Source organism: Anser cygnoides, chromosome 2, assembly GCF_040182565.1.
Source record: "Anser cygnoides isolate HZ-2024a breed goose chromosome 2, Taihu_goose_T2T_genome, whole genome shotgun sequence".
NCBI classification, from domain to species: domain Eukaryota; kingdom Metazoa; phylum Chordata; class Aves; order Anseriformes; family Anatidae; genus Anser; species Anser cygnoides.
This window is the reverse complement of record NC_089874.1, coordinates 6,386,121-6,405,444: the sequence shown is the minus strand read 5'-3', so window position 1 is coordinate 6,405,444 and position 19,324 is coordinate 6,386,121. Positions and strand designations below refer to the sequence as shown.

The window sequence follows — 19,324 nt, the reverse complement described above, 5'->3', positions numbered from 1 at the left end:
TTGGAAATAGTAAGAAATTACAATTTGCTCACATTCCCTGTAGCTAGATTTCTTTCTCTCTTGCCTTGCTGCAGACACCTGACACTGCAGAGACCTGACTGACAGAACTGCTTCGGTGATATGCCATTTTACCAGCAAACCTTGGTTGTTAAATATTGAAATGGTGGTAAAAGAGACCTACTCATTTTTTTGGGCATCTTCTCGGTTTGGGAATCCACAGATTTTAACCAGACGGAAGTTTAGCGGCACTTTCTCAGAACACCTCTTCAAGGAACCATCCTACACTGACTTGTAGTAAAAGAATGCACGGAAGGAAAAACTGCTGTTTTCCAAGAATGTGACATTTCCAGGTTTCTATGTATCACAGTCATGGGCCATGTTAAAACAGAAGAAATATCCATTAAGGCTTCCAAAGATGTGGAAGTGGTATAAAAGGACAGGCTCCAGGGCATCCAAATTTTTTAGAGACAAGATTCTGTTGGGTTTAACTAAAGCAGGCCACTTCAAATCTCATCCAAATCATGCTGAGCAGCTCCGCTGGCAGGCACTCGAATTATCATGGGAAAACAGGACTGCAATGTCCTCTTGGGTCATCAAGTCAACCCCCCTGCTGACAGGCTACTTGTGTTGTTTCCTTCAGAAACAAGCTCCATCTCACAGGCTGCTGGGAAGTCCTGCCAGATAACATCATCTCCTTTTCTGCAAGCACCTATGAGTGATTTATCCTTCTCTGTTTTGGGATGAGCTATGTCCTGTAACTAAAATCACTCTCAGCCCTGCTTAGTTCTGCATTTCCCTCATCAACTTAATATTCCTGTGCTTTTCCCAGTTTGACTTAATCTGTCTTGAGTATCAGTCATTAACGGAATACATTGCATGCCCAGTGCTGCAGAGCACTGCAAAACAGCACTGATACTCTCCTTTTTCCTCTGTAATTACCGTTCCTGACACATATTAGAATTGCATTTACCTCTCTAACGGGTGCGCTATGTTGTTGGCTCAGTCAACCAGAATGGTAAGTACATGTGGGTGTCTACAGCTGAGTTAGCTTCCCAAGATTTCAGGGACTGAAATAGGTACTTTTAGGGTCTATTTAATCTGATGTATTTTAGATGTCTTTTTGGTTAAGATAATTTATGACTTCATGGACTCCATTGACCAGGTCCGACTACAAAGGCAGTCCACGCAGTTATCTCAGATACGTATATTTTTATTATCCCCTCAAACATTTCCTGTTGATAAGCTACTTGGTCATAACATAAATTCTTAAATAGGGCTGAGTGCATGACCTTCCACTTTGTTTTTCATAATTTCATGCATCATACATTAATTCAATGCTAGCAGTTATGTAATCCTTCCTGTAGGATAGCTGGGTACACTAGAAACTGGTGATGCTTTCTAACTGTGTGTTCTAAGAAAATGTCATCAATATTTTTCTGGGTGAATAGCATCATTATTGGACAAAAAAAAAAAGCCTAAGGCTGATCCTAAAAGGGCACTTTAAGTCTTCTGTTTCAACTTTAATTCTAGTAAAACCCTGAAGATCTTCCCTTGTTATGGACTGTACGTCCTGGCATGCTTATGACCCCAGGCAGATGGGCACAGATTTACGTGGTGGCATGCGGGTAGGAGCTGGTAGAACTGGCTTCATCCAGGCAGCAGGGAGAAGAATGAAAGGGTGGTTTGGCCATTGTACGTCAGGAGCACGCAGAGAGGTTGGAAGGTTGTTCTTTCTGTGATTGGAGTGTCAGTTTTATACATGCACGTCATTAGTGCAGTAGTAGTCCCCAGCCATTACATGCAGCTGTCCCCTGAGAAGTGGCTGGTGTCACATCGGCTGACCCTGCAGAGCGAGGGCAGCAGGGGCTGTCTCACTAACCAAACTCCCCTACATCTTCTTAATAATTCTTGTCTCAGTTATTTTCCTTATTAACCTCAGTAACATAAACGTACACAGGAAATATGTTTAGTCTTTATAAAACTTAACAGTAAGCATAATTATTCAGTTAGCAATTTCAAAAGCTCTTATACACGAGAGAGAGACTATTTTATCATTCCCCTGGTTTGACTTTACCTTCCAAAGCCGCTTCAATGACTCTAAAAATGCCATCTGATGATAGCAGCAGTATTATTGTGCTAGCTAGTTACACAGCACGTAATTTTCCAACTATTCTGTAAAGTTCAGTTCTTTGAGGATAATTCAAATATCAGCTGACCATCAGCATACATTGTTGCATGTGGCACTGCCATGGTCCAAGACATTTTTGGGATATATGAATTCCAACCAAAGACTTAAGACTTACTAAAATTCCTTTCAGCAGCTCGACTGCTCTGTAACATGAAGTTGCCCAGGGCACTTACTAATTTTCCATGCTTTTCTTCCACCATTCCTTTGAATTTCTGTTAGTGAGGCTCGATAAGATCTGCAGACCAAATCACTGAGCTTATCACAGAATCACAATGCTTGTAACTCTTCCCATCCCAATTTTCAGGAAAAAAAAATAAAAATACAGAGCTTGAAAGATCTTGGAGAAGTTAAAAAAAACAGGTCTGAAATGCATAGATTTGCATTGGACAAAGTATCCACAGATACTACCAGAAGTAGTAGTATATGTGACAGGTAAATGTATTCAATTGATATGAGCGTGCACATATGCTACACAGGGGAAAATGATGTAGGATTTCCTCCATGCCTGCAGAGACCAAGAAAGAGTTAGCGGTCCAAATGAGATACAACCTCAGGATAATAGTGTTCATCTCCAAACTGACTCTTCAAACTCAGGGGAGGAACAAAGAACTCAGCAGGTTAAAAGAGAAAGCCTGGCACAGAACACACCAGAGTTATATGTAAAAATTTAGATCTCAAGTCTTCTTATGTTAGAGAGCTGGTAGTGCTTTTTGGCTACTGAACTTTTGTCTGATGCTCTTCAGCAAATGAGTGAGTTTGTGAATTCAGTCCACTCTCACTGAAGAAACCAAGACTTGATGGTGTCAGGGGAGACCTTCTTTCTACCTGCTAATTAGCATCATGAAATCTCCATGTAATGTGGTTGGCACTCGATGAGTCTCCTGATTCAGAATCTGTTGTTCTTTTCCTATTTGCCCAGTCCTATCAGACCTATGGATCTTTTTATTTTGTTTTGTTTTCCACCCTGAGAGCTTTACTCTTATTCCTATAATCACTCCTATTCACCAGCCTTTGCTGCATGCTTACAGAACTGCTGGCTGAAAAGTATAAAGCTAGCATTTTTGCTTTCAGCTGACCAGTAACTTCAGATTATCCATGCTGACAGAGTTTTTCAGTATCTGGTTTTACATCTCAGACTGTCTTTTTTGAGCATGGGAGTTTAAATATATGCAGATGTTAGTGCAATCTCCTCTGAATCAGATTTCATATTTAACAATCCCTATGCAATTGATGAATTTTAATTTCTAAGGGAATCAGATGTTGCAAGTTCACTGAGTAATCCACTAATATTTCAAATGATAACATTTTCTCCAGAATTTCCCAGAATTATTTTCAGGTTTCATTATCATATACAGAATCCATTGACTAATAGTAGGGGGAGATTAAATATCTGAATTTAGGCTAAATTCCACCAAAAGTGCAGAAAGTCATAATTGGCCCCAAATCTTCTAGTTACGCATGAAAAACACACAGAAAGATGAAGTTAGGGAAAAAAATATTCTGCCACTTTCTGAGTAATCATAACTTAATCTTTTGACTTATATATATTAAAAAAACAACACTAGAAACTGTAGTTTCCCCTTGCAAATAGTATTTTCAGTGAAAATCTAATTGTTAAAATTTGATATAATCACAAAATTATGTTCTTTGTTTTTTTAAATAAACCCCTTCAGGAACTTTTCTATCCCAGGAGCTGAGAACCAAAACACTGGGTACTTAAAAGCAAAATAACCACTAAAAGCAATCGGCAGCAAAACCCAACATTTTTATAGCTGCATCTACTATTAAACAACTCACTACATAAACAGTAAGCCCATTAGAGCCACAATGTCAAAGATGCTCTGTAAGCTGAACGGGCGAAACATTTCCACAATGACTGCAAGCCAGCAAAGCGCTCCATAAGATGTCAACAGGGAAATACAATTCAGCCTTAATAGGTTCAGAGCTTATGTAAGCCATGCTTATGGGATACTCTATTAAAAAAGCAAGCGAGCAAGTGACTTTACTGTAAACATAACCTGCAGCTTCCTAGAACATGCAGGCTAAACACATTTGAAACTCCACTCAAAGACACCATGCTAGCTGTTCTGGACCAAAAATGAATAGAAATAAAAATATCTTCTGATGTGGTGACAGTTAAGGTGATATTCACTCCTGAAAAGAGATCTGGAATCTCTTAAGTCCCATGAATGCCTTAAGGAATTAAATCATTATAACAAGCCTATGTGCCTTTTTTCTACTAACACATTACCTGTTCTTCTGCAACAACATAAGCCTCCATTCCTAATTAGCAATGCAATGCTACCAATTTTGTACTTGGGATGTAAACAGGTGTCTCTGGGTGAGACCCCGATTCAGCAAATTAAAGCCTCAGAACAACATGAGCTTTGCAGTTTCTGGATAAAAAGGTGTCCATTTGCACACACCCAACAGGAAAGGGAGAAGCAACCATCTGGACAACTCACCACGAGGTTTCCTATCACCATGACCAACAAGAAGACGAGAAGGCACAGGGGCTGCCCAGCCACTTCCATGCAGTCCCACATGGTCTCGATCCACTCCCCGCACAGGATTCGGAAGATAATGAGGAACGAATGGAAGAAATCATTCATGTGCCACCGTGGCAAATTGCCGGTAGTGCTTATCTTCTTGACATTGTCCATGTAACTTTTCCCAAAAAGCTGCATTCCTACCACAGCAAAAATAAAGACGATGATTGCCAGCACAAGGGTGAGGTTCCCAAGGGCACCCACTGAATTCCCGATGATTTTAATGAGCGTATTTAAGGTCGGCCAGGACTTTGCCAATTTGAAGACTCGCAGCTGTGAACAAAACATAAACAACAGTGTCAGTTCACAGAAGCAACAGACACTTCAGCTGATGAATTATTAAAGTGGTTAAAACACGTGAAACACGTTAAATGCCACAGTACAAGGGGATTTTAGCCACACTTCCCGTTAGCCTCACTATGTCTATCAATAAAATATCAGTTGTGCTTCTTGGATGAGAATTAAGCATTCAAGGGCTGTGCTCTTGCCTTGTTAGGCAGATGTGCTTTTAGAGGCTCAGCTCCCTGATATTATGGTGTGGAGGGGATGGAAGGAGGAACTCTCAGGTATCAATATTTTGTTTTATGTTGCTTTTCCACCTCAAATTAAACAGCCTGACAGACGTCTGGGGGAAGGGGGCTAGGGTTTGGTCCTGCAAAGGGAGAAGCAATTCCTCCGTGTTTCAGAGCAAGCCTCAGCCCAATGCTGTTAGCTCCCAGGGTGAAAATCACCTCTGTGCCGAGGATCCCACAGTCTGGGCACAACCCACATCCCACTTAAGACCTATTTTAAGGATGTAAATGGTTCCTACTCCTTGCGCTGTGTTTTCAACTGAAGGTTTAATTTCAACACCATTGAAGAGGCATTGCTCATAAAATGACAGGAGACTCTCAGGACCCAGCAGCAGCAGCAGCAAAAAATTTGCATTTTTGAGCAGCGCAGAGAATTTTGGAAAGGAAAAAGAAAAGTCTTCCACTAAATGTAGCCATAAGGGCTTATTTTCCTGGTCTTTCAAGTTATGAAGCCATATCATGGCCAGAATGATTAGCATGGACATCCTGGTACATGAAGTGCAACACAAATGTCAGGCTGGCAAGGAAACTACTTTTCTGTTCCAATATGCCGACAGTCTCTCATTAATCGAATGCCACTATCCCCTGCATAACAAAGGAGCTGACAGCAAAGGAGTTCCATGAAAGACAGATGCTGTGTTATGCTGATCAGTTCTAGAAAAAAAAAATCACTCTGTGAATAATTCAAAGACATTTTCTTTTGACAACATTTAAAAGAATGGTGGCATGTTTATAATATAATTTTGGAATAACAACTTCCAAAACGACATGTTACTAGCTCTTGCATTTCGTGGGCTATCAATTATCTGCTGATTGTGCTAACAGGTGTACAGGTATAAAATGGCAGATTTTTATTACAAATTGGATCTCAAACATTTTAAGTGTGCTACAAGTACCTGGCACAGCTAGAAGGAATCAAATTATGTTCTCATTTACCCTGATGTAAATCTGGAACAATTCCATTTATCCCGCAGTCTATAATTAGTGTCACGTACTGTTCACTGGTTTGCAGCAATTAAAGTCTTTATCGGTGGATGCATTTTTAAGAAAATATGTTGTGTTCATGTCAGAGTTTATACTTAACGCATGGAGAGGGGTAAAAGCAGAATAAGACCATTACCAGTCGAAAGGAGCGTAAAACAGACAGGTTTCCCATGCTGGATAAACCCAGTTCCATCAGGCTCAGTATAACAATTATGCTGTCAAAGATGTTCCAGCCCTGCTGAAAATAGTAGTAGGGGTCAAGGGCAATTACTTTGAAGATCATTTCTGCTGTAAAAATCCCAGTGAAGACCTGCAGAAAGAAAATACAAAGTGAAAACAGCCTTCTAAGCATCCCTCCTTTCTTGCAGACTCCACAGATACAGGTGAACACAGCAGAAAGCCAAAAACATTTTACAAGCAAATACTTCATTTTTCACAGCTGATTTTTTATCACTGTTACAGCACTGGCTATGTCTGGTCTTTTCACCACGATGCTTGATAGCGCTGTAAGAACACAGCGACATCTGGGTTCAAGCTCTTGACAGGGATGGACGTTTCCATCGCCTTCTGTCGTCTGCAGAGTCTCAGTGGTAAAAAAGAAAGCGTAAAGGTGCCTTTTATAAAGGTTAAATCTATTTATTTCAGTGGAGAAACCTGAATGAATGGAGTGGGAGTGTTAAAGAGGTATTTGGGCTGCCATGTACTGGCTGTATTATCCCTTTTTATGTTGTTATTATTAATACCAGGACAGCAAGAGCATCCAGCCATTCTGAGGTTACTGCTGGCAGTGAAAGCGATTAGAAACCCTAATGTGAGCCCTAGTATTTTTTATTTATTTTTGTACAAATAGTCACAGCAGTTTTCTTTTCACAACATCTCGAGAACACATTGCTTATTTATGACCCGGTTCAAATGTCATATGGTAGAGCTTTTAATTGGAACATTTTTCTTTAAAACAACGTATAAATATTACCTATGAGGCAGAGAGAGTGGAGAAGGGAAGGCTGCTGACAGTAAATTAAGTTTTGGATGCTTTGCAGAAATCTGTTAAGAGAACCAGATCTTGTCCTCTCATATGCCCTCCTTAAGCACCCATTTAAACACCCGACAGTCAGCTTAAAATGAGAAAATGTGGGCATCAAGTTGTACACATACTGTTTTATTTCCATTCCCAGTCCCAGCACAAGGTACACAGATCTTTGGGTTCTGAAAAGTTCCACTTATATATCAAGGCACATGGTTTTCCATGAAACAGCCAATATCAATGCACTGTGTAGGTCAGAAAAAGGGGGGACCCCAGAGCTGACGTATCAGTAACCTACACTCAAGGAGAAATGTTTTCTACCCTATAAGATGAGTGTCTGAAGAGCTGTCCCAACACAAGCGATCAGCTCTATGCAACAAGACTAAGAAACTCAACGTGGTGTGGAAAGGAAAAGTTAAGGATATATAATTAAGGTATTAGGGAAAAAAAAATAAAGGATCATAGCCTGCATTTGAAGGTTTGACTTTTACTCTGCAATGCTTCAGGACTGAATAGATGAGTTCTTCCAAGCAGCTATTTCACATAACTCCTTAAGCAAAATACCTTCTCCTTATCAGGCAAATAATACCTTGGACTGTCATCCTGTCAATGCCGCACACCAAGAACCCAGTGAAACAGCCTGTCTCTGACTTCTAACCAACCAACAATTTCTGAGTCACAGTGGCTAGAGATACCAGAGATTCCCACCAGAACACCCCAGTTTCCCTAAGGACAGCGAACAAGCCCAAACTGGACAGCTATGAAGTTGTATCCAGGGGACTGCCTCGAAACCCACGACACCATGCTGCCTACATTATGCAACCGTCTTGCTGGGAAATGACTCAGGAGGATCACTTTCTTTGCCTGAATCATTTTAATCAATAGCCTTCTGAGCGGGAAATGTCACAGTAAGATAGGAAAATGTCTGAGCCTTCCTAAAGGCATTGGGAGTCGCGTACGTGCACCAGCGACGAATTTCAAATGGTGGTCATCAAATTGTCAGCACCTGGTAACCAGCTATTGTGCTCATACGAGAGGCTGGATGCTGAGTGCGATAAAGGCTGGGAAGAAAAAGAGCAACTCAACATCCCACTGGCTATGGTTATAAATATGCCACTGCCGATTTGGAGGATGTTGTCTTTAAGAAAACAACCTCTTTTAACTATCATTTCAGCCACTCGGGTTCTAATATTGGATAATGGCATCTCAGTTTCTAAAGGAAAACAAAAATTGGGAAAATCTCACTCTTTCTTCAGCAGTGGCACTGCACAGGAAGCTGAAACGTGAAGATGTGCATGTGCTTTTGGTGCTTTTGAGGCCTTGTGATGGGATTTTAAAATGTTGGCTCCTGTCAGGGATGAGCTAAAGGAGCTTGAAGGCAGCAGGTGCCACACAACCGCACGATGGAGATGGTGCCATCAAAGCAGGTCTCCAGCTCCTAGCAGCCAGACGAAGAATTACTCTCGGAGACAGCAAATTCCTATTCCACTCTCATTTCTTCCAGAAACACTTATTTTGAGGAAAAAATGCCAAAGATCTGCCCTTTTTAATATCTTCACCCACCTAATGCTCGTGTAATTGCTCAGCGAGGGGTGGATGGGATGGCAGGAGTGCAGCCGCTCGGCACTAGGGCAGGGGAAGCTCTGGCAGTCGGTGGCTGAGGGGAAGCAGGCACCTGGCAGCCTGCCCTGGAGCCGGGGCTGCCCTCCCTTTCATGGGGAATTGCAAAAAATCGCTCAATTCTCATTACAAATGACTTTGTGAAATCCTCCGCAAAATGGAATTACCTTCCTCTGACCTGCTCTACTCAAAATCATTCCTGTTATGCAGGGGTTTAGTAAAATCTGCTGGGGGGGGGAGCCTCCCACCGACACATCCTGGAATCTCAGGGGATGGGTAGCCTGGGGCCAACTGCCTACTATGAAAAAAAGTAGCAGGCTGTTTTGCTTATTTTACACATAAAAAAAAAATGTTGATTTGTGTTAAGGTAACACAAATCAAAATTAGCTCTAAGTGGTGCTGAGAAACACAGGGGGAGACGCGTGTTTGAGGGGCAATACTTCAGGAAATTTCCTTTGCAATTTTCTCCTGCCCTCTGCTCATCATCTCCATTTCCACCAGCCTTGCTGGCAGCTGGCGCAGCCCCACTCAGGTCTGCCGGAGCCATGTGGGCAGGAGGGATGCCAGGGGCTGGGGTTTCACTGCCCATGGTCTGGCAAAGAGAGAAGCTGATCTGCCAAAAGCGGAGCAAGGAGCGTGCACATTGACAAGCCAGAGGGGGATACAGCAGCATTGCCACCTGCTCTGAGGGATGATGCTGGGTCCAAAGGTGCTTTTTTCGTCATCTGAAAAGGCCACAAATTGTTGAGCAACATCCCCACATAAGGGCTGGCTGCAAAGAGGAGCTGGGTGCAGTCCTGAGGGGTGATTTTCCAAGCTACCCTTATTTACAGCTTATCACCGAGGGAAAGAATGTGGGTTTGGAGCAAGGAAAGGAGATCCATGTTTTTGCCTAGCGTAACAACAGAGGGAGATTTACCAGGACACAGCAGCTGAAAAACTAGAGACAGGTCCCACAGCCTAGGAGAACCTCAACTTGCTTGAGGAGGCCTAGAGCTAAGAATAATGACCAGTGAAAAAGAAAAAAACAACAACAACAAAAAACCACAAAAGAAACCCACCACTAACGGGTGCTATACCACATATGCTAGGTAGGGCTGATAGACAAAGTCTGATTATTGCTACTACCCATCTAAACCTGCCAGTATAGGATGCATCTCAATGCAGACATGACATCTGCAGTGTCTCTGCATACTCCCACTATAGTCGATGGCCACTGCAGTCGGTGGCCTCCAGGGCACAGTTCACCTTATCCGAAAGTAAATGTCTTAAAAACATCAGGTTAATTGTGCCTTAAAATTGTCCATTTCCCTCCATTGACTTTAAAGGCAACCAGCTCAGACAGACACTCCTACGCTCAAATATCCCAGGTTAGGCAAAGTGAATCCCACCTTGGGGGAACAAAGTTTTTTTTTTTTTTTTCTTTCCTTTTTTTTTTTTTTTAAATAGAAATAAAGGGTTTTTCTCATCTCTACTGTGAGCTTCTTGAATTCAGATTTAGCAGGGTCCACCTTCCCAGGTATTCCAGACTTTCTTTTGGTCCTAGAGTAAATCTCAGCTTCTACCACCAGACGTTAGGGGCAGTTCAGCCAAATCATAGCTAAATAGCCCGTGCCTTTTCCAGTACTAATTCTTCTAAAATTAAAAGGATTTTTAAACACTAAGTTTTAAAGCAATAAAACACAGTACCTTTTAAACATAAACTCAGAGAAAGACAAAGAAAAAGCTTTGGTTTTGTAGCGATTGCAAGATTTCAGCGGCCCCCGTGGGTTAACAAATTGTACCGCATTGCCCCTGGAAAGGCTTTTCTGCTGTCCCTGCAGCTTGGTTGGGGATCTGTCACTCTGCTTTTCCTTGGAGAAGAGCAGTCTCTGCTTACCTTGCAGCTCTCCCCAGCTGCTCCAGCCTGCATGTTAGGAGCTTCCCCTCAGAGCACTGCTCAGAGAGCGTTGCTGTGTGTCCCCTCTGTCCTGGGCTCTGCACAACTCCTATTGCACACAGCTGCACAAAAGCAGTGGGACACAGCAGATATACCATAGGCACCTTCCTACATTGATATCTACCCAAACTACTTTTCCTTCCATGATCTTGCCTTGTTTTTCTATAGCATTTTTAACTTAAAATTGACTATTAGACATCAAGAGCTGCTTCCCTAGCATTGCTTTTACAGAAATCACAAATAAACCTCATTAACCTTTCCCTCATCTCATATCCCTAAACTGATACAGACAAGAAACCTACTGGAAACAGCCCAGAAACATGGCTTTTGTGGTTACCAATAACATTACAATGTAGTAGTTTAATGAAAATAGGTTCTTGGCCTTCCTTTGATCCTCCTCACCCCGAGGAGACATGACTGTGTGTGCCCTTGATATGACATAAGCAAAGCGATGCTGACAGCATTTTAAAAGCAGGTCTTCCCAAGGCCTAAGCCAAAACTTTAAAAAGCAGCAAACACACTCCTCAGACGGTATTTCACCTTTGCATTCACTTACCAAATTGCCTATGTAAAGCATGTGGTCAAACTCCTTCGTCATCTTATAGTGCTCCAAGGCCATGAAGAGTGTGTTCAGCACAATGCAGAGAGTGATGGTGAGGTCGGTAAATGGGTCCATTACCACAAACTTGACAAATTTCTTGATTAAAAGCCAAAACGGGCAGCAATCCCAAATGAGAAATTTAACAGCAAAGTGGTTCCAGCACGGAGGACATTTCTGGTGTGATTCCTCAAGCTCTAAGTCACAAGCAGTAAAATAACAGTCAGTGCACGCTGAGTTATATGACAAGGGAACACTTAAAATGACTCACAACTTAGAGGAAGACCCTTGAATTACCCCCATTTTTTTTTCTTTTTTTCTTTTTCTCTTTTTTTTTCCCCTTTTTAGGATAAAAATATTTATGTCCTAACAGGCTGGCAGATTACACATTTTGTTGGTTTTTTTTTGCCAGTTGATAGCACTTAGCAGACAGTGGCCTATTCTGAAAGTAGGGACCTTTCAAAAGTGTCCCAAGAGAAAAGGAAGACTCACTCCAAACATGCAAAACCAAGTATTACACACAGGCTCAGATTTGTACTCTGTGTTCCTGGTTGGCAAGTGCAAGTGGTTAAGAATTCATTTCCAGTTCTCATTTTACAAGTATCTTAAGTAATACCTTTTAAAGAGTTTAAGAGATAAAAGAGTTTCAATCCGATATTTAGAGCTGATTTAAGGTCTTAAGAGCTGGTGTATCATTGGTTATCAATAGGATTTCTGTTCTTAGTGTCTAATCCAAAAAGGCATTAAGCACCTGATTTCTTCTAAAATCAGGGGAGTGCATAACTCAGTTTGAAAATGGTACTACAGCTCCAATGTGATTTTTAAAGGTGCTGTTAAAGTATTAGTTAAAATAGAACATTTATGTGTTCATTTTATTTGAGCACAAAAGAAGAGAAATGGCTTTGTAAGTATAATTTGTGTTAAACGGTGAAAAAGAAAAGCCAAACAAGACAGTTAATGTCTGAATGATCATGATTAGTGGAATTGCCTAATGCATTCCTTTTCTGATTCCTTTATGGGCATGGAATGCTGTATAACGGTTTTAGTCTATATAATTAGAACCTGAGCTAATAACAGGAAAACTTCAGCCAACCCTATTATTTCAATCAGTTTATAAGCAATCTCCTCTCTTAAGCCAGAATGCATTCTCTGCATTTTCACTCATTGGACAGCAGAGCTGCAGCGTTAGGTGCCTTCTAGCAAACCTTCAAAATAATGGTTGATACCCTACATGCACACCTGCACTGCTGTGAGATCTCTGGGAGGCTGAATTGCTCCCAAGAGGTAGATCTCTCTTTCCAGCCTCCAAACACAGGGTATATTTAGATTAGACATTAGGAAGAAATCCTTCACTCAGAGGGCAGTGAGGCCCTGTCCCAGGCTGCCCAGAGGAGCTGTGGCTGCCCCATCCCTGGCAGTGCCCAAGGCCAGGCTGGATGGGGCTGGGGGCAGCCTGGGCTGGTGGGAGGGGGCCCTGCCCATGGCAGGGGGGTTAGAACTGGATGGGCTTTAAGGTCCCACCCAACCCAAACCACTCTGTGATAAATGTATACACAGTCTGGTGCTCCACTACCCGTCAGCCCTCTGTACCTCAAAGTCCATAGGGGCACAAAAAACTACCAGACCCAACTTTGATAGTACAGCCAGCGCTATGTCAGGATTTTTACAAGTCTATGGGTAAGACAGTGCTTATATTGCCTTCTGTTAAGGAATTGCTTGTATTATAAAGGTCATAATAACCCTGTAATATTGTCTTACAAAACAAAAGAGTGCGAAACAAAAAATACTGTCTTGCAAAACAAAAACATTAGGGTTTTTCATGCTACTTTCTTCCTGCCAATCAATGTTGTCTTGGCCTTCAGGCAGGAAACTAGAAGACACGTCTTACCTTCCAGAGCACTAGTGATAATGCTGACAGCGCTCACTGCCCTCTGCCTCTGAAAGGGTTCATCTGAGTGGTCCACCGACGGGCGGTGGGGGGCATTAAAAGCTGCTTCTTGCTCGCTTCGTCTGAGGGAGAGGTCTGTTGAAATGAACACATTGGGTCAGCTGAGTAAAAACAGGGGAAAAAATGCAAGGCGAATATGGGGTAGCATTTTTCAAAATTATCTAAGCGTTATTTTTTTTCTCAGAAGTCTAAAGCTTACCAATTTCCCAATTAGACATGTGCTGCTGGGGTACTGCTTTTGAAAATGGTACGTAGAGCAATTTTAAAAACTTTACCCTGCTTTTTGCCTTTGTGTAAACAGGTGAAAGACGCAGGTGAAAATAAAGGGGCACTTCTGACATCAGAGAAACAGCAGTGCTGCTTTACCACACCCTTTGCTAATGAAAGACGCCCTGCTTAATTACATTAATTATACCATTATTTCTGAAATGTGTTAACTGTTAAATTATACTGCTAGAAGAGGAAAAAGGAGCATTGGTAACAGCTCCATTACAGGCCTCTGATATCATACCAAGCCAAATTACTCCTCAGCCCATGTTTTTTCTTGCTCTGAAACACTGCCAAATCTGAGGAACATATTGGCATTCTGGTGATCTTTGGTGTCACAGATTCTGAAGCTCCATAATTACAGGAGAATCTCAGTTTCCTTTTTCTTTTTTGGAGGGGAAACAGAAAAAAAAACACAAACAAGCAAACAAAAATAAACTCTCTTGGTCTCCTGTTTTCAAGGAAAAGCTAAGAAAAATAAAGAACAACTCAAATACCAGAAGAGACATAGAACTCCCAAGCTTTCTTTATTTAACATTTCATTTTACATTAGCTGTATGCTTTTTGAAGACTTGGGTTCCTGAAGTCAACCAGAAGCACAGCTTAACTGCAGACACACTGTATTTAATACTTTATATCGTCAGCTCGCAGCAGCAAGATGTTAAGACTTCTATTATTACGATCCCCCACATCATACAGAGACAAATCCTGCTTGCTTTACTCCTTCAGCTCTCCCAGAGGAAGAAGGAAAGATGGTGTTTGTACTGTAAGGATCTGGGAAAGCCATGTTCAACTCTGTTCTCCCCCACAGACCTCCAAGTAAGGATAGTTCCCAGAATAAATGTTTTAACAGCCTTGTCCTGCTCCTCTAAGGAGCTGTGAGACACTGTGTAGACACTGTGTAGGCAAAAGAGATGTGCTGTAGATAGAAAGGTCCCAATGGCTCCCAAAATATAGCTCAAGGAAATGTGAAAGGAGAAATCCCTAAGAGGATGAGAACCCCTGGTTAATACAGATGTCGGAGAACTGCCCGTAGCCAAATGAGCAACAGGAATCTGATTCAATCTTCTGGATCTTCTCAGATCCCTTGGATCGTAAATGGCCCCAACTGCCCCCGAGCAGTGCCCATGATGCCAACCGAGACATCTCTGCTGCCTATGGCTGGGACACACACCCAGAGGGTCTTGGGATCCATCCTCTGGGCCACTCCTCTATCAAAACTGCTCTTCAGGATGGGCAATGTTGTGACAATGGGGATGAAGGAGCGCTGAAGCTCTATGAGCTGTCTTTCTGGAGTGTGACCTCTTCAGGGCAGGGGAGATCCCTTTGTCAGGTGGCTGCAAAGGACAAGGCTACTTGGCCACTGGTTGATGCTAAAAATAATCGTCGGGACACTGGTCCCAACTCACTTTGAAGTACTGCAGATAAAAATACCAATGATTGCAAGACCAGAGAAGAGTAAGGACTTAAAGCAATCACTTAAAACATTAGCTAAGTTAGAAAAGCACTAATGCTTCAAAACCGCTTTTTTTTTTTTTCTCCTCTAAAATGTTCTCTTTTGTTGGATCATTGGATCATTGTCCATTGAATTACTGATGCAGTTGTATCAAAAGGAGATGGGTAATCAGAGCCTATTCAAAAATACTTTCACTTGTGTGGTGCAGAACAAGAAATCACTCTATGCTTGGCTTAGGAGCTGGAGAAACCAGGAATGATGTTTCAGATGCATTAGTTCACTTGATTCCCTTCACCTCAGAAATGTCCAATAACAAACAAAGAGGCAACAAATGTTTTATTAATGAAGACAGCATTTACCAAATTGCATAATCTTTCACGCCCGCTTGGAGTACAGAGCAAATACATAGGAGTGAAATGAAATACCAAGAAAAGGAAAAAGAAAAGGCTTCAAGGGAAACGTATTTTTAAGTAGAGTAATAATAATAATAATAATCATAATCATAATAAGTCAAAACTAAGAAAAGCAACAAAAAAAGGTCAAATGAAAAAGCAACTCTTCTGCCATTTCCCTCTGTCTATAGAAGGAAGCATAAGAAATTCTCAAATTCCTCTGGATGATCTCTTTTTTTTAAACTGTATCATCTTCCCATCCCATCTGACCCAGAGCTTCGCACATATCAATAGAATTTCTTTATACAACCTCGTCCCCAGAAGTGCTGTTTTTCTGTCTGTCAAAAAAGATATTATATTCCTATTGATGCATGCAGAAGTGCTTTTGCAAAAGTTATGGGATGGTGGCCTTTACCTGAAAGCCACCTTTTATTCACAAATGCAAAGAGGATTCACTATGGAAGTAAAATGTTTAAGGGAAAGCATTAAAATTCCTTCTTCCTATTGCAGGATTCAGCTAAAACAGGTTAAGTGAAGAGCCTAGGTTGAACCTCACCCAGCTTCAGAGCCCGCTGCTCCCTGCCCACAGGACGCAGTGCCTGGGCAGGCGATGCTGGGGTGCAGGAATGCTCCTGAGGTCCTCCAGAAGGATGTGGTCTCTTTCACAATATAGCTGTAAATCTATCACGTGGGTGGCTTGTGATTTAGCATAAAGTATTTTTTCCAGAGAAGAAAGATTCCAGATGAATTCCTTAAAATTACTGAAGTACCTTGGGGAAGTTTACGAGCTTGTGTCCTTTGCAATGAATAGATCCACGAGGGGCTTTTATTATTTATTTTAGAAGAGAGATAGACAATAGTCACACAAGGAACTGGCAGTTTTTGCAGTCTGAGATAGAAAGCAGTTCCTGGAACTGGACAAGCACTGCAGCATAAAAGCTATCATCATCACACAGAGACTATACTCAAGCACAATGGTTCATTGTACTTATATGTCTATAAAAATTAAGCAAAAATAACAACAGTCTCTAGAGTTATGCAAGAAGCCTCCACGGCATCCAGATGAGAAACCACAATGAAGTTAAATACAGGCACCTCCAGCAAGATGAGATTATTCGTGTTGCTCCTTGATTGACTGGAAATGTTTCTCCTTTGGATTAGCTAAATTCTATAGGGACAAATATACAATTCAGTAATTTACATGTAAATGAGGACGCATAACACTGCAGAAATATTTTATTCTGAGTGCCCACTGTACTGAGCTGTGTCAAAACTGCTATGTGAAGATGGGCTTATATGTGGCAGCATTTTAAAGACCACATTTGGGAACTGGGACAGCTTTAATTTTCCTTGTACAGTAAAAATCTTTTCAAGCATAAAAAGAGGTGGACAGGGCACACCATGAACAATGGACCCAGAAAGGCACTAGCAGAAATATTTAATGAGATTGAAGGTGACCATAATAGCGCACAGCCTTAAAAAGAAGGCATTTAATTTTGAGGATACTCGATTATTTCAAGAGATGCACTGTAAAATGGAGCAGCTTGCAGTATCTGTGTCAAATCTGAATGATTTACTGCAGGTATGGCCTGGTTTGGGACGTGATAAAGAAAAATTTGAAGTGAACAGAAACTTAAGCCACGATGACAGCTCTCTGTGCGGCCACAGCAGAGGGCTAGCTAGCTTCCACCCATATGACTTCTTGGTGGCAATGTTTACATGACTTGTTATGTCGACCTTTGTCTGAACACAAAACTGCTAACACTTTGCCTTTTCACCAGTCCTGTAGCAAAGCAAGGAGAGGAAAAAAGAAATTTTACCTTGGGGCAGCTGTAAGGTCAAACAAAAAACCTTAAAATGATGTGGTCAGCAAACCAGTTTTCTGCTTAGAGAGAACAAAAAACAAGGTCTCTTCTTTTTGTATAAAAAAGACGAAAAATTCTGTCTAAAGATAAGCTCCTAAACCCTTAGTTTGGCATCTCAATAAACAGCCTTGCCTTTCTAAGGGCTCACACCCCAGTAGTTTCTCCTGTCAAGCAAGAGATACCTGGTAATTCTATTTTCCCAAAGGAGAAGAAAAAGTGTGATTAAGCGGAAATTCAGGAAAGGCTGGGAGATCCCAGGTAGCCCCAACCTTCCCTTGCTGCCCATTCCAGAGCCACATCACAGGCGGCCCTGCTCTGCTTCTGGATTGAGGGGTGAGGATGTGACCCAGAGGGAGAGAAGCACTGGGGACCACTGCTGACATCCAGCTGTCCTCTTCCAGCTGCCTCTTCTAGTCCTGTGTCCATTTCTCTGTCCCTTTGAATCTCCAAAAGAATTGGAAAGTCGGGCTAAATTAAAAGCCATGTGATTTCCCTGCAAAGCTATTAAAATGGCTCCACTTGGCTTTAGGAGGCAAGAGGGGATGGAGTCGTGTATTTTTTAACCTTCAAAAAAACCTTCAGAACCACAGGTGCTTTACTCATTCTCATCAGATCCCATGGATAAACCGAGCTCTAGATGACAGCTCATTAACTTAATCCAATTCTGTTCAAAAGGATCAGTATCTTGTGAAGGGAGATGTTATTCTAATCTACTAAATAGCTGAGAAACACCAAGACACAACAGAGCAATACATGACTGCAAATAAATACTATATGGACACACGGAAACTTTAGCTTGCGCCCTGAAGTTGCTTACATAATGATGGATTTTGTCTAAGAATGAGGAAAGTCCAAACCCCCAGCCCAGCAATCATTATGAGTAGTAAAGAAGGAATCATTTCCAAACCTCTCCGTCTCAGAGCAAGCAAAAAAAATTTTAGGACTCTAAATGGAGTCACCAGGTCCAGCTTGCAGCCTATTTACACTGGGTTAAGTCTGCTGAAATCAACAGCTGCACTGTTTGAAGAAAGCTGGTGGGAAAACAGAAGCAGCCCTCAGTCCTCTGAGGGGTAGGGATGCATGGAGATCTCCAGGAGAGTGACGTGGACTTGGCGTGGGTTTCCTGGGACCCTGAACACCTCTGAATTGAGCATCTGTTGCTCTTCATAACCAGGCAAAGATTGCCTGGCCCAGAGCTCTTTGCAGGGTGTCTGCAGATCACACTTTGATATCACACTTCTTTTCTCTTCATATAACCTCAGCAGGCTTTCTAGCTTGAAAATTGCAGCGTAACCCTTGGTGCCAGCAAGAGACGCTCCCCAAAAACTCTGTTGCTCCTTCTTTAGCCTCGCAGGTGCTCTCATGTGTCATGGAAATATCACCAGCTGCAGAGACAGTGTGCAGAGACACAAGGGTTCCCTGCAGGGAAAAAAAACATCCGTCCCTCCTCTTGAGGGACACTTCTTGTGCATTGAAGTCCCTGGTGACTTGGTACAGCTTTGGTGCAGAAGGTGGCCTGGATGGATGCCATTCTGCACAGACCATGTCCAACACAAGCAGCAAATTGCTCACCACTCAGACTACCCCAGCTAACATGAGTGATGTGCCTAAGCACCAAACGCTGAGATTATTTAAATTCTCTTCTGTTTCACTAGCTGTATTTAGGGACTACAGGGAGGAGATGCTTTTTCAAGGAAAGGACGGGTTCTTTGTGTTTTGTTCAGGGAAGACAGAGCAGATACAGCACAGGTGAGTCCTTTTTCACCGTGGGCTTACACTTACATAAAACAAATAACAGAGGTTGATGGGGTTAATAAGGTAACTTCAACTTCACCCTGTAACATCTTTCTTCTGCCTCCCCCAAGGGAATATAAAAAGAAGCCAAAACTGCTAAGAAAGAACAAGTTTAACTTCAAAAGTTT

The 19,324-nt window shown here is 41.9% G+C and overlaps 1 protein-coding gene across 1 annotated transcript in view; it reads right to left on the bottom strand.

The window, feature by feature from the left end:
• Positions 1–19,324, bottom strand: part of LOC106036851 (sodium channel protein type 5 subunit alpha-like) — a 193,531-nt gene that overhangs the window by 85,199 nt on the left and 89,008 nt on the right. Inside the window, 5 exon segments of the mRNA XM_066991437.1 lie at positions 4,654–5,010; positions 6,430–6,603; positions 11,433–11,671; positions 13,363–13,456; positions 13,459–13,497. Of these exon segments, the coding sequence (XP_066847538.1) occupies positions 4,654–5,010; positions 6,430–6,603; positions 11,433–11,671; positions 13,363–13,456; positions 13,459–13,497 (903 nt within the window).